Raw genomic sequence first — 26,077 nt, 5'->3', positions numbered from 1 at the left:
TCCTTTTTTTATGTTAGAAAATGAAGTTTGATTGGAGTCAAGTTACTGCATTTTAAAGTTTTACTATATTTTGGAGTGAAAAATAAATTTTTGGGTTGGAGATGCCCTAACTACCAAAGCGTTCTCCGGCAGAAATTTCAAAAACGACAATATCAAACCTTTATGCCACCATTACATGAATCCTTTTTACCCGGCAGAGATTTCCAACTTAAAAGTAACTTAAATGTCGAAATTTGTTTCTTCACCAAGATTTCAATGGCAGAAGAATGTAATATCTTTGTAGGCAAGAAGAAATCGGCCAATCCATTAACCTCTTAACTCTGCATGGCTCGCCCCTATCTCGTTATAGGAGAAGCGTTCTAGGGTTTCTACGGCGCGAACTTCTGCAGCTCGAGTAATCGGTGAGTAGTGCTTGGGAGTCATAGCTGCTCCTCCAAGCCTCCGAGATGCCTATTTACAAAATCAGGGGAATCAATGTCGATTTCCCTTATGACGCGTATGATTGTCAACTCGTCTACATGGAAAAGGTCATGCAATCTTTGCAGGAGGCAAGTATTTCTCTTTTCAGTTCTTCCTTCCGTATCATTCATCATCGACTTCTAGTTAATCACTTTCGAGCAACTTAACTTCCAATACGTTCTCTTTATTCGGCTACTTCTGGCTGATTTCAAATTCATGAGTATATGCTTCTGAGTTCAAAATAGCTACGGCTTCCTCTATTATATTGCCATCTGTTTGGTTAATACATTTGTGTACTTCATCCGCTTGTAGATGTAATTTGGATCCTGAAGTTCTGAGAAGAATATTTTTTTGTTCCTTTAAGGGGTTGTTTGGCTACAATTAGGATTTAACTCCAGTAGAATTTAGTAAATCTTGTTAATCCATATTTAGTAAAACTTGAGGGGATGAAAAACTGAAAATTGCTTGACGTGACAATTATTAAATATTATTAAATTATGATAACTCATTTGGCTATTTGTTTTAGGGCTTGAGTTTTATGAGAGAGAGAAATCCTTATATCCGTTGAATACTGGGAATGTTGGAATTTAACATATACTGAAATGGGATTTATCAAAGCAGCAGGATTTAGTTTCTCAAAATTCTCTTTGGCTGGATTTAAGCTATGCTTAAATCATGCTTAAATCAGATAGCCTCTAAACTTTAATTTGGTAGGTGTAGCCAAAGCATGAATATGGAGGTACCCACATAAATTAAACTGATGTTTAATTTTACTTAAATTGATCAAAGTGTAGACCAATGAAACTTAGATGGATGCGTTGGCCCCATCGCAAGTTCCAATGTATCACAAATAAATTATTAGCACCAAAATTGTCTGAGTCGAATCGTAGAAACCCAAAACTAACTATTACATGGTGAATTGGCATGGTTTACACAAGCTAACTCGATTGAGGTTGGATCGGGTTAGTTACCACCTTTGTGTGTTGTTTATAAGTAGATATAGAAGGGGCTCGAGCCCCCCCTTTTGCGTGGTTTTTGCCCTATCGCCTGCCTATGATAGTTGGTAGGCTATCTGTTTGACTTAATGGGTTCTTCTAACAGTGGGCAACATGCTGGTGGCCTCCAATCTCCTTGATGCATGCTTATGATTATGTAATTTATTGTTGGAAGATTTGAGCTTCTTTAAGCTATTTTGTCTTTGATATTTCATTGTTTCACCATTCATTTCAGGCGAAGCAATCCTCTTGAGGGGAGGAGTTATTCCACATGACTAGAATGTTCATCGTTTACTGAACGGGATCCCTGAGAGTAGGCAACCCATGACTACTAATCAGATTTCCTGGACACTACGGTCAATGATTGGTAGTGTTGATAGATTGAAATCTATAGTATACCCGGGACGACGGAACCATGAGATCTTGATCTGGTTTACCTCCATTTTTCCCATAATTGAGACTAAAACACCTAAAATTTATTCATCCGTAATCGAGAGTTCTTTCTTACGTGTTAAGAGGGATAATTAACTATGAGTGTCTACGCTCATGGGAAGTAAGGACCTCAGATCTTTAAACTCTGACAATATCCTCAGGGGAAATCTGGTTAATTTCAATTTGACTCAAGAGAAATGGAATCTTATTTCTGCAAAGTGTGATTCATGCATTAGTGCCATTTTTCTTGAGCCAACAATAAGGAGGGGCTTTGTTGATGTTTTCTACTGACCTCATTCAAGAGGTGATAAGCTTTTTTTTTTTTCTTCAAATTACTATTGCCTATCCAAACCTTTGAAAATCAATTTTCAACCGTCAATGTGCTCATAGTATTAATATCTATAATATGGTAAATTCATAACACCGATAAGTGATATTGTTGGTGGCGAACTCTACTAAACCACTGTCATTAAATTAATGTTGGTATCTTGGGTAAGTTTGAGTCAGGGCAAGCTAGCTAGGCACAAGCTTAGGTGCTATCACAACTTTGTCATGGGAAGGTATGATTTCCTTAGTTTATTATTGGTAATTATGGTAAGTATTCTAGATATGATTCATAATGCCTTTTTAAATATTGTAAATTACCTTTTATTTAGTTCATTTAGTGATTTTTTTTCCAATTATGAAGATCTCCCAAATCCTTCGAGAAATTTGAAGAGCATCTGTCACTCTTAAGATTTATGATACAACCATGATCATATTGTTGCCTTGATCAGTTTTGCCGACCGCCATTCTACATCACAACTACGGAGAATAACTTTTGCAACTCATCCTCTTGCATTGTATCAACGCCTTGTCTAATCATATGGGGAAGATTGGTTACCTTTATCTCTTATTATAATAGTGAATATTATTCAAGTAGGCAATTCCTGTGATTTTTCCCTTTTGGTGCTTCTCCATCTCCATGTAAAAAATTATATGCCAACATTCTCTGTTTAACTGATTGTGTGACCAAGATGGATTATCACTCTCCTAACTTGATTTCCTTCACAAATTAGTTTTTATGTCAAACTTCTCTTTCCAGTATTGCATGCAAGTTTTGTAAGCCATTTGCTCTCTTTAAGCAATATTTCCTTGTGCCCCACCTTCTGACAACATTTCATTTTATCAGTGAGTTAGATTATGAAACATAAATCTATATTCAATCTACAAAACAGTTCCAAAGAACTAGTTATTTATTTTGATAATTGGAATATCATTGCAGGGTTGTAATGCATTATTGGAGAGTCCAACAGGGACAGGAAAAACTCTTTGCCTATTATGTGCCACACTAGCCTGGAGAAAGACATTGGCGACTTTTCATTGAAAGTTGATGAAGGGCAAAACTGTTTTTCTGGAAGCCAACTATCTGATAATCAATCAACAGAAGTTCCAAAATCTAAATTCCCTATCATCATATATAGTTCTCGCACTCATAGCCAGCTGAAACAAGTTATTCGGGAACTAAAAACAACCAACTACAGGTAGAATTAAAATAAAAGTTGTCCATTTCTTTTGAAATAGTTTGAACATTATAAACAATTTTTATGTATATTTGAATGCTAGAATTCTCTTTCAAAGATATGTTAACAGCTCTTCTCTCATCGTGACAAACTTGCAGGCCTCGCATGGGGGTATTAGGTTCTCGAGAACAGATGTGCATTCGTGATGATGTTAGGCAGCTTCGTGGTAGAGCACAAAACGTTGCCTGCCATACGCTTTGCAAAAGAAGGAAGTGTCGCCATCACCTTAATGTTTCTGGTAACTTATGTTGCCTTTTTTTTTTCCAATTTGCTTGATATTTCCAACCATTCATTTGGAGGATGAGCTGCAAGTTTCTAATTGAAATTGGTATTCGGTATATCATAATTAAGTTTCAGTGAAATGAATGGAAAACTATGACTCCACCAAAAAAAAAAAAAAAAGTTCAGGTGGATGTTATAGAAATGTTATTGTAGGTTATGTTGCGGTACAACATGCTGCATAGAGGGATCATTTAATAATCCAAAAGGTGGCATACATATTTTATGTTGACTTGGTGATCTTACCCTTCTTTTTCTGGATAGTGGATTTCTTTGAGCGTTATGGTTATGAGCCATACCGATTCTGACGCTTTATATTTCTTTTCACAACAAAATATTTATCTAGTTTCACAACAAAAACAACAACAACAGCAGCAGCAGCAACAACAACAACAGAAAAAGTTGGAGTAAGAAGCTCGATAGGAGCAATTGCTTCATGATTAAGCAAAATAGACGTACATGATTGACCATACGTGACTAAAAGATAGCAATGAATGGCCAAATAAGAACCATCAACAACCACAGTATTATTTGGAGAAGTTGAAACAGGGAGTAAAGGAGTGTGAGCCATCACAAGACTCCATTATGCAGGCATAACACTAGAAAAGATTAGAGCAGATTTACCAATCTCCAAATATAGGGACGATGATGCAACCTAAGTTCTCAAAACCTTTTAGGATAACACTAGCAATGCAAAGTTGCAAACTAAGACACTTTCTTTCAATAAAACATAAACAATACCAAACAATGTAAACTTAGTAGGAAACAAAGATAGAAAAAAATGTTAGGAAGACGCACAAGATAGAAAAAGAAATAAAACATAAATTAAAATACCCTCAGAACAACTCCAAATGGTCACCTCACAAGCAAAACACAAACTATGGAAGGTTATGATTGGAAAGGACAAACTAGAGATTCACCACAGAAAGTTATGATCTAGCACAAATCTATGCTCTTCCAGCAAATACCAATAGAATAGGGCACAATACCACCTTACAAATTATAATATTTAGAGAAGAAAGATACATGTAGAAGGGAAACCATAAAGAAAAGAAGTAGAAAGAAGGCCAAGAGGAAGAAATAGGGGCCAAGGAGAAGATAGCTTGCAAGCTAAGAAGAAACCTTCAAGTTTATATTTTTTTTCACACCATCAACAACTTCTGCACCATAAAATTCAATCACTATTTATAGGAGAAAGGAGGGGAAATAGTATTTATTAACTCCTATAAACGAGCCTCCAAAACAACCACTAAAAACCTTCCAATCGGCCCATACATGGAGAAGCCAAAGGAACCAACAAAGGGATCAGTAAGGGGAAAGAATTGAGCAGCCAACATGGGGAAGACCAAACAATCACCATGGGAAAACTAAAAAACAAACCAAATTGCGGAAAATCGAATTAGCCAATAGGGAAAACAAGCAGACATCAGAGGAAAAAACCGCAGATAGTAGGGAAAAAATAGCAGACAACAAAGAAAAACAACAAACATCAAGAGCAAGGAAGTAAGATCAATACAATAGGAAGGCAATGGAGTGAACTGACCTGAGAGCAGCTAACCCAACATGATCATGAGTTATTTTCCATCATATGACAATATAAAATAAAATTACAGTGTCCAAAAAACAAGAAAATAAAAATAAAATAAAATGATAATTCTTGACTACATTAATTCACCCATGGTGGAAAAATCTCATCATTTGAGGAGAATGCTTCAATCATCCTCTAGTAGATATCAGGATCATGAAGCTGCAACTCCTCATATTCAATAATCAGTTAGGGGGACGCCCACTCCATCTAACCAAGAATTGTCAGTGTACTCCATGTCTCGTTTGGGTAGTACGGATATTCGCAACATCATCGGTAGCAATAAGCGGCAAAGTCCTACACAACTGTATGCTTTTAACAACACTTGTTAATATCTTCTCAACAATGGAAGAATTTTTCCCAAAACAAGGCTTTACCTGATATGTGATTGAACCATCTCTTTCAAAAAGCTCAATATCTTTTGATCTATGATGCACCGACACTTCTCCTCATAGAGGCGTGCAGTGTCCGACATCGTATCCGACACGACACTCGTCCGACATGAGTCGGAAATGCAAAGAATGTGTCCGATTAAAAAATATTAAATACAAATTGGACACGCGTATCTTAAATATTTTATGATTTTTTTAAAATATAATTTATTGTATTTAGTGAGATTTAAACTAAATTTCTTATTTCCAATCCACAACACCAAATCAACATCCGCACTTAATACCCAATCATCAAATATTCTCATTTTCATTTCTTTTTGGCATTGAAAGTATTTTCATCTCCGCTCTCAGTGACTGATAAAAGGCATCGACGCTTGACTCTCGACATCCTAATATTAATCATTTTAAGCACAAATTCTAGTTAAATGACTTATTATTTTCAAATTATTTTTAAAATTATACTTATTTAATTTTTATACACTTTTTTAAATATAATTACTATAATACCGTGTCCAACCTGTGCCCGTGTCATATATTTTCAATAACTAACGTGTCCCGTGTCCGTATAGTGTCGCTGTGTCCATATCGCCGTGTCCGTGTCTGTGCATCATAGCTTTTGATAGAATATTGCTAGCCAAAGTGTCATTGTCAAGGAAAATAATGGATGATAAATCTTTACTTGGCAAAGCTAGATTCATCAATTCAAGTTGTTCATCCTCAATTAGCTGCATGTTCCCATCGATATTTTGATGAGCTATAAATATTTTATCAACAACTTCCTCCATGGCCGTTGTCCCCAATTGCTGTTCTTCTGGCTACCTCACCTTCTCTTCTTTCATGTTTACTTTATTCAACGGCTTTTTACAGCAGACAGGTTGATCAACATAATGCAATGTCTCCTCATCAGATCGCCTTTCAAGAATAACATCTTCTTCATTGTGCCTTTCATGGTTATGTATCTCTTTGTCATCCTTTGCTTGCACCTTACTCTTTCTTTTAATGCATTGTTTCTCACATGTTACCAACCTATTCAGGACTTCAACTTTGTCTAATGTTTGAGTCTTCTCACTCTTGTGTAGCCTCTGCATTTGATCATTGTCTAACGTATTAGTCAATACAAATTTATCCACAATATCATTGATTGGATAAATGGTAAACTAAGCATCTTGAAGAGCATAGCCTGATTGCATTTCTTTTCTTTTTTTGAGAATGTTGCTTCCCAGAAGAAAAACATGGCAACTTACCACCAAGAATATGAATTGAATCAGGATTAACTGAAGAAACAACTTCATCAATAGGCATTCTCCAAAGTGAGTTTTGCAAATAGTTAGAATCTGATCTTTGGAATACAAATGTCACCTTATTGGATCCCGCATTTTATTTCAAAATAAATTTGCCCTTTGGAGCTCGAGTTGGTTGGTTTAGCTTCCCCATCATTTCATTGTTTAGGGAATTAGCATTGGTTAGATTTAGTGCAGCCAGGGTATTAGTCATTACTTCAATTTATTGTTGTAGGTTAGCCATTTGTTGCATAAACATATGTTGCCAATCCACTTGTTGATTATTTTGATTATCCATTCTTTTCTTGTTTTTAAGAGAAAGGAAAACTTGCCCTACAATCTAAGTTTCTGATACCAAATTGACGTAATCTAAGGCTCTGATACCAAATTAATACAACCTAAGTTCTTAAATCTTTTAGGAGAACACTAGGAATGCAAACTAAGACACTTCCTTTCAATAAAACATAAACAACATCAAACAATATAAATTTGGTAGGAAACAAAAATGGAAAACAAAGGTTAGGAAGACACAGGATAAAAAAAAAACATGTAAATTAAAATTCCCTCAAAACAACTACAAATGGTCACCTCATCTGCAAAACACAAATTAGGGAAGATGCTTAAAGGACATGACAAACCAGAGATCCACCATAGAAAGTTACGATCCAGCACAAGTCTATGCTCCTCCAGCAAATACCAATAGAACGGGGCACAACACCACCTTACAACTCACAATATTTAGAGAAGGAAGATATAGGTGAAGGGAAACCGTGGAGAGAAGAAGTAGAAAGAAGGCCAAGAGGAAGAAATAGGGGTTAGGGAGAACACAGCTCGCAAGCTAAGAAGAAACCCTCAGGTTTATATTTTTTTCACACCATCAATAACTTCTACACAATGAAATTCAACCACTATTTATAGGAGAAAGGAGGGAAAATGACATTTATTAACTCCCATAAAAGAGCTTCCAAAACAACCACTAAAAACTTCTAAATCAGCCCATACATGGAGAAGCCAAAGCAACCAGCACATGGATCAACAAGGGGAAAAATGAGCAGCCAGCATGGGGAAACTAAATAGTCACCATGGGGAAGACCAAACAACCACCATGGGGAAACCAAACAACCAGCCAACATGAGGAAAACCAAATCAGCCAGCAGGGAAAATTAGCAGACAACAGAGAATAAACAGCAGATAGCACATATAGCAGGGTAAAATAACATACAATGGAGAAAAAAATAACAGACAACAGGGAAAACCAACAGACAATAGAGAAAAAAAGGCAAACAATAGACAATAGGTGCAAGGAAGCCAGATTAATACAATAGGAAGGCAATGAGAGCACCTAACCTAGCATGATCATGTGTGTTTTTCCATCATAGGGCAGTACAAAATAAAATTACAAAGTGTCCAAAAACACAAGGAAAAAAAATATAAAATGATAATTCTTGACTACATCAGATGAGAACGGAAAATAGGCATTGAGATAGACAAAGCACGCTGTGGATCCTCGATGTCAATACTAGAGGCATCGACAAAATGTGTGAAGAGCTAAGGGAAGCCCCATGAAGTGATATGGAAACCATACTACATGTTAAGGTTAGGGAGGTGGAGGCTGGCCACTTGGAATTAGTAAGATGTTGTAGGCTAATGTCAAGTTTTGGGTTTGATGAAAGTATTGAAATTCTAGGATTTTTTAAATTCTTGACAAGGATGTTAGGTTAATGGAGAATTTAGGGTTCCTTAGGATTTCTTGAGGAGGAATTTATGCATGCGTGCACGAATTAGGGTTTTCAAGAAATAACTTAATTCATGAACTTTCAAGAAACCATGAAATTAACATAATATTGATCAAGGTGAGAGTGATTACTAAAAAAATTTCTAAAAAACCCTAATTAGGGTTTTTCCATCCAATCAAACTCCCCCTACCTTGTTCTTTTTAATAGAGTGAGAAATAGAGTCCCTTTTGTTTTTGATATGATAGAGAGAGTGAGTCACCTCTGGATGTGTGTAAGGGATAAGGAGCCATTGAATGTGTGGTGAGGGAGCCATTGGGTATGTATAGAATAAGAGAACGAAGAAGATAGGAGAGAGTCATTTTCATGACTAAAAAGATTACATGTAGGGCCCTATTTATAAACTTAGGGTTTTGATTCAAAATTTTAAAAACTAATCAAATTCTAATCTCTAAAATCAATGCACTTAAATACATGAATTATCCACAAGATATTGATTATTCAAAATCAAACCTTGATCCTATACATAAAAGATTGTGGTCAGGCTTTTCCATGATGCATTGCTAGGATTTGATCTTGATGGTAGAAATTTCTCCTATCTTGGAATATTCCTCGAGACTTTTTAAAGGCTTTTAAGACATTTTGGAAGATTGCTAAGTTCATCTGAAAGGTTCCTCAGTTCTTCTGGAAGGTTCCATAAAATTCTTCTAATATATTCTAGAAGCTTGATTATTTTTTCATTTGTAATCATGATCTCATGTAATTCTATTTACCATTTTACCCAATTTAGATCATCATTACATCCTTTTTATGGCTTCTTGAAAAGTTCTAATGGATGAAAATTGGCAGTGTTGGTAACTCATAATTTGAGTCTGCATGATTGGATCAGCTCATTGGGTTGTGCCAAGTGTTGAAGAGCATTCTGAACCAATTATTATTGGCCTTCTACCTTTGCAATTAGATTTTTTTTTTAAAGATTTTGTGGAAAAGATTATTCTTCTTTTACTGATCTTGATAAACTTAGAGTTGAAAGGTTTTCATTCAAGTAGATCTAAAACCTATACATGGAGTGTAATTTTCGTAGTAATAAGATATAGTGGAGGGATTGTGACATTGGACGATCAAGTCATTAATAAGAGAACTGGTTTTAGATATTTTGGGTCTATTGTACAAAGTGTGGTGAAATAGATGGGAGTATTAATAGTAGAATTCAAGTTATGGTTGAAGTGGAGGAATGCATCGAGCCTTTTTGTGATAGAAAAGTAGCCCTCAAACTTAAAAGGAAAATTCTATAAGATGGTGGTGAGACTTACAAAGCTTTATGGTGCAGAATGTTGGCCATTAAAAGAGAAGCATAAAATTAAGTTAAGTGTTGTAGAGATGAGGATGCTTAGGTGGATGAGTAGCTTTACTCTTAGCGACAAAATGCGAAACGACTATGTACATGAAAAGGTTGGAGTAGCTCCAGTGGCAGATAAGATGGTTTGGACACATAAAACACCGGCCTTTCTATGACCTAGTTAGGAGAGTTTATTTATTTGATTTGACCTATGTTAAGAAAGATAGAGGCACACATAAAAATACTTTGATCGAAAATATTAGAAATGATCTTTTTTTATTAAATTTAAATGAGAATTTGACTCTTAACTGGACACAATGGAGATTAAAGATTTGTGTAGCCGACCCCGTGTTGTTGTTGTAGTACTGATCTTGAAAAGCTATTATTTGTTCTAATAATAGCTGTTTTATTATTAGCAGCTTCTCTGACGTTTGAGATCCTTCTTATGCCTTGATAATTACACCTTGTTTAATTTGTAAAATAATCATGTTGCCTGGACAATGTCAGGCTTGTGTAACATCTTTTAATTTAAAGGTGGTATTTTTTTTTTTTTTTTTTTTTTTTTTTTTTTGAGTTGTAGTGAAAGTATAGATTGGTTAAAATTTTACTTTTATCTGAATATCATTTTTTCAAATGGCACCTTTAGTAATTTCAATTGCTACGCTGCATATAAGTTTTTTTTTTTAAATTTAATTTAATTTTAATTTTATTTTTATTTTTAGTTACGATGCATATAAGTTGATTGTGCAGTTGAACAAAGATAGGATTGGTCTTAACTTTAGTTTTTATCTTGACATAAAGATTGTTCCTCTTATACTGTTTTTTTTTTAAAATTTTTAATTTTTCTTCTTTGAATATTGCTAATTTCACTGCTATGCTCAAATACTTGTAGAGTTCATGAAAAATCATCAAGATATTGGAAATGATCCTTTCGACATAGAGGATTTGGTTAAGATTGGAAGGACAAAAGATGCGTAGGTCTCCAATAGCAACTCTTTCTTTTATTACATCTTTGCACTTGAAAGTTGTCTATTTCACTGCATTTGCACTTTTGGTTTGTTATTATTATAGGCTTGAATTGCTTTAATACATGAGAATCACTGTTGCACAGATGCCCCTACTACATAAGCCGTGAGCTTCACAAGGTTGTTGATATTTTGTTTGCACCATACAACTATCTTATTGATCCTGGAAATCGGAGTTCTTTATCTGGCATCTCATGGAGCAATGCTGTGCTTATTTTTGATGAAGCTCACAACCTGGTATTTATTTTTCTATTGTCATTTAGCCCATTGGTTTTAATTAGACGATGAGATTTATGCAATGTGATTGCCATCCATAAGCTCTCAGCTCTGCATACTCGAGTAAATTCATTATTTCGTTTCTCTAGATAATAGGTATTTATCAAATAGGCATGCAACTAACAAGGCTAATTTCACCTCCTCTCAATGGTGGCATCAGATTTCATTGAGATCTTTTTTACACTGAGTTTTCTCCTAATTAACTTTTTGCTAACGAAATACTGTACCCTGATTCTACTGGCTTAATGGGCCTCTATGCTTCTAGAATTGATATAAAGTTCTATGAAAGATGAAAAGCAATTAAGCATTCACCATACTGCATTCAGGCTCTCTTAAAATCGTTATCATACGTTTTGGCATATATGAAGATGAATATATTATGTTTTTCTTACATGCAGGATAGCATATGCGCTGATGCAGCTTCATTTGACTTGCCTTCCAGTTATCTGACTGCTTGTATAGCTGAAGCAAAAGAATGCATTGACCTTTGCATTGAGAAGAGGGCACTTGAAAGAGCAACTGATAAACGGCATGATCCAGAAACCTATTCTATACTTAGAGGTATGTATTTTGTTCAAACTTTCTGATGGTTATGTTATAAACCATCTAGGTCCACCGAGAGTGACAGAAGTCTTTCAATTTTAACCTATGCAAGAAATGCAATAACAACAACAACAACATCAAGCCTTTATCCCACTATGTGGGGTCGGCTACATGAATCCTTTTTCTTCATTGTGTCCTATTAAAAGTCAAATTTTCGTTTAAATCTAATAAAGAAAGATCATTTCTAATATTTTCTAACTAAGTCTTTTCAGGTCTGCCTCTACCTTTCTTAACATAAGTCAAATCTAATACCTCTACTTTCCTAACCGGGTCATGGGAAGGCCGCCGTTTTATTTGACCAAACCATCTAAGGCGACTCTCTCTAATCTAATACCTCTACTTTCCTATGCAAGAAATGCAGCATAATAGAATTACATAATGAATCAAATACACAAATTCAAGTGCATGTAGGTATGTATGTTAAAGTGATGCTTACAAGTGATTGAAAACTATAAGCACAATATTAATGATCACACTGGACTACACCATCACATAAACTAATAATATCACAAGAAGCAACCTCTAAACACAAGTTTCCACACTATATATGTGATTATAAGTATAAAGATACAATGCTAACTGTGAGTGTTATTGAAATTTTAAGCACACATTTAATAGATGCTCTATTATAATAGCATGAGCAATTCAACTTATAGATCAGTACATTGACAATAATGTGACGTGCAAGTGACTAAATCTAAGCTATAAAAGAAGTTGGCACAATGATTTTTATTTAATTCAATCCAAATCGACTTACATCCATGATTAACCCTCTCGCTTAGGATTCCTCTTGAACCCTCTTTATGGCGGTGAAACCTTCTTTGAAGGTAGAGTAACCAATAAATGTTTTCTTGAATCATAACAAGAGTTGTACAATCCTATGCTGCGAGGACTAGGACAACCCACTATAAAGTTACAATCAAGAACATATCCCCATAAGTTTTTTAGGGTATGGTGATGTGCAAACTGAAACACTTTACAAGAGTGACATTTAATCTATAATAATATAAGGTTTGAAAATAAATATATAAAAGAAATAATTAAATCTTAATAGATCGCGGGATAATTACTCAAAAACTTCAAGATGTTTCTCTTTGATGAAGACAAAAATCACTTATTATGTTCCTTGCATATGTTAGCTCCAATTTCATTACAATACTATAAACCTTATTTTAGGCAACTGAACATAAGAATTGGAATGACGCCATTAGAGAAGGGATGAATGCTCTTGAAAGAAATTTAGCTTTGAGAGATCATTGAACTATAAAAAAATAGTAGAATGCAAATGAATTTTTAATTAAAATATAGAGCATATGGAAGGCTAGAACAATATAAAATAAAATTAGTCGCAAAAGGATATGCTCAGTCTTATGGAATTGATTATCAAGATTTTTTTGCTCACGTCATGAAAATGAATATAATTTGCATCCAAATTTCTCTAGTTGCTAACTTTAGATTGTCAATGCAATAACATTATGTAATGAGTGCTTTTTTATATAGAGATGTTTAAGAAAATGTCTATATTGATCCACCACTAGGATTTCATAGCTCTTTCACAACGAATAAAGTATGCAAATTACAGAAAGGTTCCATATGGTCTTAAACAATCCCCAAGAACATGGTTTGAAAATTCACGAAAGTCATAAATGGTGTAAGTTACAAAAAGAGCCAAGGAAATCATATACTTTTTATAAAATATTCCATTGATTGCAAAATTTTAATTCTAATTGAATATGTGTTAGACCAGTCCATTGGACTAGTTCAGCCGGTCCACACGGGACCGACCCAAGTGCTAACGGAGGCAGAAACCTATACACCCGATCGGACGCCCAAGCAACATAGAGCAGTTTAGTAAGTTTTTTTGTGAAAGTTTAGGAGAGAAATTGAATGTAGGAACTGTTTAGAGATTTCATTTTGAATTGTATGCATTAAATAGTTTGTTATCCTAGGGTTATGGCCTCTTGAATTTGGCTGAAATTGGATATCTCCTAGATTTAGGTTTTCTTTGGGCTTTGGCGGCGTCTAAAGATTTGAGAGAGATCGATCCTCTCGAATGAGGATCAACTGTATCTTGCTATTTTTCATTTCTATTTCATCAAATAATACAAATTATCTACTATTTTCTTGTTTTCGTGTGGATTTTTTATGGAGAATTCTCGTTGTTTTTCGAGGATTGATATGAATTACTTGAGATTAACAAGTTTTACTTATCAAATTGGTATCAAAGCAATACACCAGACAAAAGATGTGTGCCAAGTGCCATACAAGATAAAGTGTTACGTCATGGGAGCCACCTCACCTTGTATGGGAAAAGTGATGCTTGATGGGAGCCACCACTTGAAATTGTAGGGGCCACCTCTATAGTCCTATCTGCCTGGTGGATGATTCTGGGATACAAATGCTGACGAGGACGTTATTTACTTAAGTGGGGGAGATTGTAAAATCCTTTAAGTAAAAGAAAGCTAACTCTTAAACATCGAGGCGCCTTTTGGTGAAATGACTTGAGTTTTTATAAGAAACTCCACAGTTAAGCGTGCTCATCTCAAAACAATTCTGGGATGGGTGGCCTACTGAAAAGTTACATCAACAGGACAAAACCGTGAGGCTTTTAGGTCAAAGCGGACAATATTTCGATAGTTAAGAATTTGAGCTGTTACAAATGGTATCATAGCAAGTCTTGGAACCGTTCTTGGGCTAATTTTGACGAATTTTAGCGGCTGATTTTTGACCAGGATTTCGAAGAAAAAGTTGCTATTTTTGAAGGTCGAAGTCAGATTTTTATTTCTACAAAAATCTGGGGATCAATGGCGGCCAAGAAAATGGATGCGTTGGAGGAACGCCTCGAAGTGGAGATTGGACAAACGAAATCTAACCAAACTCAAGTTTTAGATTTAAAAAAAGATGTTTCAGTCATCAATGGTAAGTTCGATTCAAAATTTTCCATCTTGTAGAAGATGTTGAAGAAAGTGATTGACGGCCAAACCAAAATATCGCCGTCGGAGCTGAGGGAAGATGCCGAAAGCCATGAAAATGCGAAAAAAACCCTAAGCCAATCTTTAGTGTGGTACCAGTGGAGGGATATGAGACAACTAATAAGGATCTGGAGCGAGTTCAAAGATTGTTTGATAGAATGCTGCCAAACCATCAGAGGAGGAGACTTCTACGAGTAGTTCTTCGCCTTGACGCATGATAGTTCAGTGATATTGTACCGGGAGAGGTTCGAGTATCTTGCTAGTCGATTGGATCACTTTTCTGAGACAGTGTTGGAGTGAAAACCTCATGAAGTGATTGACACAAGAGATTTGGGTAGCGATTAGAGTAATGAGGCGTCATGACTTGGGAGAGGCTATGGAGCTAGCTTAATTGGTAGAAGATTAGAGGCACCTAGAGATAGAGACGAGAGGCAGCAGCTCAGGAGGCCCGTACAGGATGACTACCACCTTATTTAAATCCAAAGAGCCAACACTGTATATTCTTATTGGGACTTTGAAGGAAAGGACTGCAGAAGGAAGACCTGGGGATAACTTCAAGAAAACTCATAGAGACATAATTACAGGAGAAGAGGGGGAAGGGGTTCTGTTTCAAATGTGACAAGAGGCATACGTCGGGCATAGGTGTAATGACCAAACTCCTCAAGTTATTACCGTTTGTGATGAAGAAAGAATGAATGAGGGTGTCGTTTTCCACCTTGCAGAAAAAGTGGATCTTTGGGAGGGGAGTATTGTTAGACCATTCCATTGGACCGGTCCACACGGGACCAGCCCAGGCGCTAATGGAGGCGGAAACCTCCGCCTTCTGTACACCCAATCGGACGCCCAAGCAACGTAGAGCAGTTTAGGAAGTTTTTTTGAGAATTTAGGAGGGAAATTGAATGTAGGGAATGTTTAGATATTTCCTTTTGAATTGTATGCATTAAATAGTTTGTTTTCCTAGGGTTAGGGCATCTTGAATTTGACTGAAATTGGAGATATCCTAGATTTTGGTTTTCTTTGGGCTCTAATAGCGCTTAGAGATTTGGGAGAGATCGATCCTTCTCTCAAATTGAGGATCAATTGTATCTTGCTATTTTCTGTTTCTATTTCATCAAATAATACAAATTATCTACTATTTTCCTATTTTTGTGTTGGACTTTTGTGGAGAATTCTCGCTGTTTTCTGAAGATTGATAGGAAATACTTGAGATCTACAAGTGTTTCCTATCAATATGTTGATATAATTATTACGGGTGATGCAATTAAATAAAGTGTATATCAGTAAAAAAGTTTATTGAAAAATTTGAATTTAAAGAATTAGACAAACTTAAATACTTCCTGGATATATATAAGTTGTTTAATGAGAAAAAAAATCTATTTCAATAAAAATGTCATGGATCTACTGAGTGAAACAAAATGCCTGTTTATAATTATTGTGAAATTTCAACGGAACCTAGTTAGAAACTAGATGTAGATGAAAGAGGAATAGAAATACACATGAGAAAACATCAATAATTAGCTAAAATTAGTCTATCTCATATCTATCATGACATTACATTTACAATAATTTTTTTAGTTAATTTATGCACAAACTCAAGGAGTTTTACCTTCAGGCTGATGGATTTGTCAAGTATTTTTAAAAAAATTAAGTCTTGGAAGATTGATTTTTTTTTAATAAAAATTATGATATTTTGGGAATTGAAGGTTATAGTGATGCTTACTATGTGGGGTCACCAATGTATAAGAGATCCAATTTAGGATTTTGTATATTTATGATATGAAATCTTATGAAATGGTAGTGCTAGGAGCTTCAAGGTCCAGCATTGAATTTGAATTCAGGTAATTACCTAAGATGTCTGCGAGCTTCTATGGATTAAATTTTTTTAGAAGATTTACAAAATCAGGTGGGAAGAGCCTATGAAGATATACTACAACATCGCTCACAATCTAATAAAACATGATCGTACCAAATATATGAAGGTTGATTGGCATTTCATAAAAGAGAAGTTGAAGAGTGGATTGATTTGTATTCTACATGTTTCAACAAGAAGTCAACTTATTGACATATTTACTAAATGACTCTAGAACCCGACCTACTATATCCGCTTTCTCCTTTTGTTGTGGGACCTGCATGCTTGATAATCATAATAATAGGGATGCTTAGGCATGCTGATTAAGGGTTTTCAACCCTCACACTTAAGGTCCTCAGATTGCAATTTGTGGGCCCCATAGCCGCCGACCATTTTAGGGGCTTTTTTTATATTTTGTGTAATTAGCTTTGATTTATTACCATATTTTTCTTTTAAGTATTGAAAATTGTGTGACCTAATATATCCGCATTCTCCTTTTGTTGTGGTACCTGCATGTTTGATAATCATAATAATAGAGATGCTTAGGCATGCTGCCAAGGGTTTTCAACCCTCACAATTAAGGCTTTCGGATTGCAATTTGTGTGCCCCATAGCCACTGACTATTTTAGGGGCTATTTTTCTTTCTTTTTTTGGTATTTTGTGTTAGTAGCTTTGATTTAAATGAGAATTTGACTTTTAATAGGACACAATGTCGAAAAATGATTCATGTGGCCGACCCCACGTAGTGGGACAAATACTTGATGTTGTTGTTGTAAGTAGCTTTGATTTATTACCATATGTAAGACCCTTGGACAAGTCTATCTATATCTCAAATCTTCACACAAATAGGAAGCAGTAAAATTTTAAGTAGTCATTTCCTATCTTCCTTTTTTTACAAAGGTCTATTTAGATAAAATATTCTTTGATATTGATTATAGAATAATTTGTAACTATCAAACTTATTGTAGGAAAAAGTTCTCTATGAGTAGCAATCTCTGATATCAATTATAAATGTAGAACATTATGAATATGCATGTGATGCAACATGCATACATGCTTGAGAATTATTACATCCTATGAAATCATTGTGAGGTTGTGTTTGAGAATGCTCATTTGCTTGGGGTGAGATCTATTCAATTGTTGCTAATTTGAAGATTTAGAAAACGAATGCCAAGTAATATGGAGTTTCAAGGACAAGTTAGATAAACTCCCAAAGATTTCTCTTGGGTGGTTGTTAAGGTTGTGAATATTTATTTTAATTTTGTGGTTCATGATTTTTGAAGTTATAGACCCCCATGATTAATTAAATCTTATATTTGATGCCTATGAACACTCAATTATGAACATCAATATAATTTAGATTCGTGGTTAGAGATTAAGTTTATGTATGAGGAAATGGATGGGGATGGGTGTTCATTTCAATCAAGATGTCATAGTTCCATTGTCCTTGGTCAATTTGATGGATTTAGAGTACAACTATGGAGATTCAAAATTTCATGTCATCAAAGGAGTGAATTAATAGTCTTAGTTGTCTCCTATCAAATATCTAGAGTAGATTGGTGTGGCAATATATCAAAGTGTGCATCCCTTCAAAGTGAAGCCTAAAGTGTCTAGGGAAAAAAAGTCTGAGGGAATTAGTATCTAACTGTGGTTCAGAAGCCCAAGGGTATGAGCATTGATGGTTCAATGCTCTAGGCTCTATCAATTCATATCGAAGTAGCACAACACATGGCTGAGTGCAGTCAAAGGTATTAATATGTAACTATATTTTGTTTTATTTCATTGACATAGCTAGTTCAATTGTTTGATGTGGTTGGGTTCATTTGAGGGGAATATACCCTAAGGCATACAAGGGTAGAGTTATATCCTATTGGGCACTATTGTCATGAGCTTGATTCTTGAGCGTCCATCGCTTAGTGCAGAGATTAGCATCCGTGGTAGAGAGTTGATTGTCGTAACCATGGGTTGCCTACTAGTAGGGAGTCCCGAGTTAAACCAAGGTGGCTAACTTCAAAGCATGTTCTTAAACATAGAGTAGAGTAATGATTACTTTGGTGAGTGTAGGGTTCATTAGAAGACAAGCGTCAATGTTTGTTTAAATTGGTCTCTTCAATGATTTTTCAAAAGTCTACAAAGTCTCTTCAGATGATACAATTCAGGGTTGCTAACAAGGATCTTTTGGTCAGTCTTGGTCAACTATCTCCAATAAATAAATTAGGGTCCATGGCAACTTGAGATGATGAAATTATGAATTCTTTGTTAGGTTGTCATCTTCTATCATCCACTTTGTTCAGATTTATCTTTTCCAAAATCAAATTATTACTACTAAAGCTTAACATCATAAAGCCTACCGACTAGCTTTAATCAAAATTGATCTGTTGTGAACGAGATGGGTAATTAATGATAGATGTTTGCTTCTTTGAGGAATCTTAATCAGATCATGGATTTGTCATTATAGGGTAAAATCACTGAATTTTATTTTAGCTAATATTTAATATGTTTTTTTTGAAAATTTAGCTTAAAACAAATCAAATATAAAAATAACTGGGAGGGAACTTATGGTGCCATAGGCTTGATTAGGCAAGGAATCCATTTAGATGAGAGATTATAAGCACAAGGTGACCACAAGGATACTTGTAGAAGTACTCAGATCAGTTAAACTAAAGCAAAAAATTTAACCTATTGTAGTAGAAAGGAATAGAAAAATAAGAGGAAGCTTAACATATAGGAGAAGCATTTAGTTATATTATTAGGTTCTTCGTGGAGAAATAGTTCTTCACCCTGGCATTACAGCTTGTAGAAAGGAAATAATCCTGGCATTTGGGCTTATCACTTAAGAAACTAGTTGCCTGAGTGAATTAGGAATATTTTTATATTTGCAAAGCTTATTCTTGCCATAATGGGAAAGTCACAAGCATGTAACAAAGTAAGCTATAAGATTTATAACGAATCAATATGCTTCTTACATAGGAGGAAAAACATGTTTTGTATAGGGTAAAATTACACCAATGATACATATACAACACGTGAACTACAATGAAGCCATGACACATCTTAAAACCATGACATATAACTACAATATCCAAATTATAAGTCAGTATGAATCAAAGATAGAGAATATGCTGGAACAGGGGATTGGAACCTCTTCACTAAGGAAGTTAGGGAGAGTTGAATTGAAACACTTTCACCAAAAATTCAGATCCATCAAATTAATTATAATATTTGATTACATATCCAAGGCTTTTAAAACCGGACCGGACCGGCTAGCCGGTTATGGTTCAATTGAAAACCGTTTTCACACATAAGCGATGTTAACCCGCTCGAACCGGCGGTTCGACCACCGAACCGGTCTCAATTTTCAATAACTGGCCAGTTCACCTATAGTGGAGATTATCGAGATCCAATGGCTGATATTACGGGAGGCGAAGCTTTGTTTCGTTTTGAGATAAAAAAAATTCTCATTCAGACGTATCACGTGTGTTATGTTCAGCCTTCGACGTTTATTCTTCCCCGACGACGGCGTCTCCTGCTTGTTCGCGAAGCTAACACCGTCTCCTTCCCGCTCGTTTGTGAAGCCAACACTTTCTCCTTCTTGCTCATTCGCAGAGCCAGAAGCCAACACCGTCTGCTGCAGCCCAACTCGTTCGTGACCCAGAAGCTAAGGCCGAACACCGTGTATTGCTCGTTGCCTCGTTCTTGTTTGTTTCTAAAGGATATTTTGTTTTCAAAATTCAGAGATAGAATTGTGAGAAAAAATTATTATATCAAGAAGATATGTGATTGTTTTTAGTTTGATGAAGGAACGATATGCTTATATCCTAAACGAAGCCTAATTTTATTTTTTTAAAGCTTTATAAGTTTCTAAAGCAGTTTGTGCACTGATAAGTATGTATACTTTATCATTTTCAAATATCAAAATACAGAACACAATGTTTTTCTTTTTAAGTAAATTACTCATTTACTCTAATTGCATGCAACTATTTTTCTCAGATATATCTTGTAAAACCCGAAAATATCATTCGTAAACGGTGCATGCATTTCGATACACTGCGACGAAATTAGGTGAATTTTCAAAATTTTTGGAATTCGAAGCGATTAATTTTATAAAATCCTACGCAATATTTCGATCAATTTGATATAAAGAATTTATGATTAATTTTGCACGGTTTTGAAATTAAAAATTTAGAAAATTTACTAAATAACAAATTACTTATTAACCCTTCTAATTTTTCATGAAACAAATGCATGCAAGAGTGATTGTGACATTTGGCTTTTCCCCTTTTTCCCGACCGCCTAAAAGGCTTAGAAGTTTCGGTCCCTTCATTGTCGTTTCGGTTGGCCAAACAAGAGAGGGAGAGGGGGCGGTGGCAAGAGGTCCAAGACGGCGGTTAGGGCGGTTTTCCGGCGGCGATTTTGGGTGGAATCAAAGCGGAAGGCTTAGGGAGGAAGAATATAAGTTCCTAAACAAATTATTTTCTCATTTTTGCTTAGATTTCTTAATAGGAAAATTTTAGGGTTTATACAAAACTTAATATTTTTAAAGAAGAATGTTAGGGAAGATTGATTTTCTAAACCTAAAAATGAAGTTTTTCCTAAATTTTTAGATCTCCAAAAAGATAGGGTTTTTGCAAATTTTTGATTTCTATGAAAATTTCTTAATGTATATTATTTCTAATGGTTTGAGGGAAATTTTTAAGGGTAGGAAGCAGGGTTTTTCATAAAATATTATTTTTTCTAATTTCTAATTAAATTAAATCCAAAAATAGAAAGTCCTAGTTATTTATTTAGATGATTGGGCATATTTGGCATGTTAATATAAAAAGATTAATGAAAAATTGGTTTCCAAATTTAGGGCTTTAGGTTAAATATGAAAATTAAGTTTATTTTAAATTAATTTAGGCATTGGTGAATGTTTAATTTGAGTAAATAATGAATTTATACCTAAATATGAATTTTAAAAAATTTAGGTTTATTTAAATATAAAAATAATAATATTAAAATAGTTAATTGGAGAGAAAGAGAGGGAAAATAATTTATAATTAAGAATTTTCATTATTAAAATAATGATATTTATGTAATGATTTTAATTTTTATAGAATATTATATAGGAGTTAACCTGGTGGCAGATTAGTGACAAATAAGTTATTAAGGCATCTGATTTCAAGGTGAGTACTCATGGTTCTTTCTTTATAGTTTTGATTTTGTTTCTCTCTAGTTAAATGATTTAAAAGTCAAAATATGCTTATGAAATCTTCATTGTTAATTTGATTGTAATTTGTCTCTTATATTCAATGATTGATCATACTAAATTAAAGAAAAAATTTATATTTTATATTTCATGTCATTATCATATAAAATTCATATGTTATAAGAATGAGATGATTTGATATTTATGGTTGCATGTGCATGTTGAAAGATGGAGCTCACCCCCTTATGGTACTAGCTGGGGACGTTGTACCCGTACACTTTAAAAAAGGAAAATAAAATAGTAAAGGAAAAATGAGTATCTTCATTGATACTAATTTTAGATGGCGACTCCTTTGACGGTTGTACTATATATAAAAATGAGAAATATATGAATACATATATGACAAATGCAAATTGAATATAATATGATATGCATTTATGAATTATGCATAACATTATATATTTAAAGATGTGATAAAATATATGATATGATTATATGAAATAAAAATTTAAGTTATGTAATAAAAAGTGACATCAAACATATTTCTTTTATTGCATATAGTTACTGTAGTTTAGAAGCATGTGATACTCGCTAAGTTTTTGCTTACTTTAGTTACTTTTATAATTTTTCAGGTGTAACTTGTTATAATCAAAATTAGAAGAAATAAAAATGTATACTGTAGAGTTATGCAACCAACGAGAGGTATTGACTGTTTTATTTAATTTGTTTCAAATTTGAAGTTTTAGTCGCTCTTTTAATGTACTGGAAATAGATTTAGAAATCAAAATTATGATTTTACCGTCTAATCGTCTGTTCCCGCCTCGTTAATTCGACCGCCGTGGCTGCGTCGTGACATATCTCATTGTAGTAGTATTCTTTAAATCAATTTGGCCTAAGTTGTTTTTTTGCTAAAATTTGAAGAATCAAAATAGTATGAGATATTTAGGTAGATAAACACGCATAAGCAGATTAGGAATATGCATGAAAATTTATTGATTTCTGACCGTGATTTATAAGAAAATTGATTTCTTCACACTTTTTTCTACTTCTTTATTAGTGCCCATTATGCTTCTTAATTGTTGTAATGCATCGCAAATTAACCTTTAATGACAAGTTATAGCCTTACAAGTATTTATATTCTTTCCTCCTTTTTATCAAGTTACTTTTCTCTATAAATAATAATTAATTTTCTCAGTGTATTATACAATTATAATTATATTAATTGAGAAGTTAGATCATGATAAGCACTGGCCTTGAGGAAATTATATTTGAAAAGTCTGTAACAAATGAACTAGGTGGATGAATATGTTTAGAAGCATAAATTTTAATATTCCTGGAACCTTACTAAATTGTGGAAATCATAACAAAACTGCTGTAGTTGATGATTCAGCAAAAAAAAAAAAAAAAAATCTATCCTTGATTTGCTCAGACAAATTCCACTGTCAAGTATGCTTACAACTAAAAAAGAGGGCAAGGGGCTCGCTCATACGAAGCTCATAGTGAAGTAACAACAAGCACAAAAGGAGTTGGATAATACACCATTTCCTGTAGATGATGCTGTACAGGAAGAAAGAGATTCTTCATCGTTGCCTAAAACACAATCCTTTGAAACACATGTATCGGAATTAAGTAAAGGAAAAAAAATATTGCTGACGTGGATTCTTTCTTTGCCGCCAGAAAGAAACCAAGTTCCCAACCTTCAATTAATAGTGCTTTAACATATAAGGAAGCAGTGCACCGTACATATATGACTTTAAAAGGTTATTTTTTGATTGTTGCATCCCATTTAATGCTCTTATTTCAGTATATGCAGAAAGCTATATAAGTCATTGCTTATATGGGTCCTGGTTAGAAGCTCCACACTTATCACAATATGAGAGTAAACCTATTTAGGGATTGTAAGAAGTGCAGACTACTCATTGATAGCTATAGACAAACTTGGAAGGATACAGGTTGTACGCTTATGACAAATGGATGGACTGATAGTAGGAGCAGAACGTTAATTAATTTTTGGATATATTGTCTGCGTGGTGTATTCGTGTATGTTTTTTAAAATCAGTTGATGCTTCAGCTATCACAAAGGATGCTACAAATTTGTGCTTTTTATTTTTTGAGGTTATTGAGTGGTTTGGTCCAGAGATTATAGTTCAAATAGTTACTAGTAATGCTGCTAATTATAAGAAAGCATGTCAGATGTTGCATGAAATATTCAACATCTATTGGTCATTTTGTGCTGCACATTGTATGAATTTAATTTTAAAATATATTGGCAGCATGCCTCATAGAGGACCTGACAAGAAAAGCATCAAAGTTGATAATTTTTTGTTCTATTCATATCTTCATACTTGCATAGCTTAGGAAAAGACCATGTTAGAAGGAGATTGTATGTCCTAGATAACCCGTTTTGTAATAATCTTTATAACTTTTAAAAGTTTCCATGAGCATCATTATGACCTACAAGCACTAATCACAAGCAAGTTCTACACATGTTCGAATATATTCAAAACCTACAAGGGAAAGGAAGTAGCTTCAATTGTTTTGGACTTGAGGTTTTGAGATAATTATCTTATCATATCAAAGATATCGGACCCTTTGATTCGGTTGTTGCGTATTGTTGACTCGGATGAGAAACCGTCGTTTGGATATCTATATGATGGCATGTACAGGACAAAGAAGACAATTAAACCTATGTTTAAAAATGTAAAAAAATCATATAAGCCTTTCACAATTCTAATAAAAAGAAGATGGGATACTCAATCAAAGCAAGACATTCATGCAGCAACATATTTTCTCAATACCCATTTCTAATATGATAGAGAGAATTATTGTCAAAAGCTAAAATTTTACAAGGTCTAGTTGAATTAATTGGAAATAAAGACATTTGTTCTAAAGCCCACAGTTGCAATGAATGAAGTTAGATTATTTCATGATGCCTAAAAAAGCTGTGAAAAACCAATTACATTGACGACGGAGAAAGAAATGCAGCCTCGTAAATTATTTTTTAATGTCAACATGTGTATATAGTTATACAAATATGCGTACTCACTATGCTCTCTAACTTAAGAATATGTAGATGAGTGACAGAAGATGTTTGGATCAAGTGCTCCAATCTACAGAAAGTAGTTAAAGTCAAACATCATCTTCATCAGGATGCGAAAGAAATTCAAGTGTTTTTGAACATATCTGCTCAAGGAGACAGAATTATTTGGAGCATCAACGACTCAACGATCTTGTATATGTTCGATATAATCTAAATTTAAAGATTATGTATAATCTTATAATATATTAATATTTATGTATAAGTGTAAATTTAAAGAGTACCTATTATCTTAACCTAAAGTTATTTCTTCATTTTTTAGTTTTCAACTTAAAAAAAGACAGTATGGTTTTTTGGACTACACTTGTGTTGAAATGGTTGTTTTTTGGATACTTAAAGATGAAACACCTCCATAACTTGATTTGAATGACTTGGAAAATGAGATATACAAAGATGATGTAATGCTAGTTGTTGAAGAATAAAACTTACAGTCCAATTTGCCAGGACATAATAAGTTGATAATGAAATATGAGTATATCATTCAAATGAAAGTAAAAATAATATCTTATTTTATATTTTATATTTGTTTGTGAAGCCGACTTAGAGAATGAAGGAGATGTAGGCAATATAATCGAGTTTTGATCAATCAGATGTATTTGGGTTTGAATGTTTTGGTGACGAGACCCGAAGACTCAACTTATGTGGATAGATTTGATGATGCAAAATTTAGGAGATATTTGATTTTTCTATTGTGAAATTACTGAAACTATTGAACTGAGAAGGTGAAACAAATTTAACTTCAGTTTCATACGATGAATATGTTTTATTTTTGTTATCAGTTGGTATAAAGTGTTAAAATCTTTTTATGATTGGTTGTGTCTTTAAGTGAAATATTATATTATGTTTTTCTTATTTTTTTATGCTTCATATTATAATTATGTTCAATTTTTGTTATATATTTACAAATAATTGTGTCATTATTATAATGTTTCAATATAATTATAATGCTCATTATTATGCTTCATATTATAATTATGTACCTTGGTGCATGCTTTTTGTTGATGATATTCT

General features: G+C 34.0%; 1 protein-coding gene across 1 annotated transcript; it reads left to right on the top strand.

Moving 5' to 3' along the window:
* Positions 1-217: 217 nt before the first annotated feature.
* On the top strand, positions 218-22,670 carry LOC110095704 (regulator of telomere elongation helicase 1 homolog). The gene is given in 8 exon segments (XM_028693760.1): positions 218-548; positions 3,151-3,229; positions 3,232-3,409; positions 3,547-3,686; positions 10,949-11,030; positions 11,168-11,318; positions 11,756-11,918; positions 22,602-22,670. Coding segments are annotated over 8 exon segments (921 nt in total). The 5' UTR covers positions 218-446; the 3' UTR covers positions 22,628-22,670.
* The last annotated feature ends 3,407 nt before the right edge of the window (positions 22,671-26,077 follow it).

The sequence above is a fragment of the Dendrobium catenatum genome, unplaced genomic scaffold, assembly GCF_001605985.2.
Source record: "Dendrobium catenatum unplaced genomic scaffold, ASM160598v2 fragScaff_scaffold_361, whole genome shotgun sequence".
NCBI classification, from domain to species: Eukaryota; Viridiplantae; Streptophyta; class Magnoliopsida; order Asparagales; family Orchidaceae; genus Dendrobium; species Dendrobium catenatum.
This window is presented reverse-complemented; position numbering and strand designations above follow the sequence as displayed.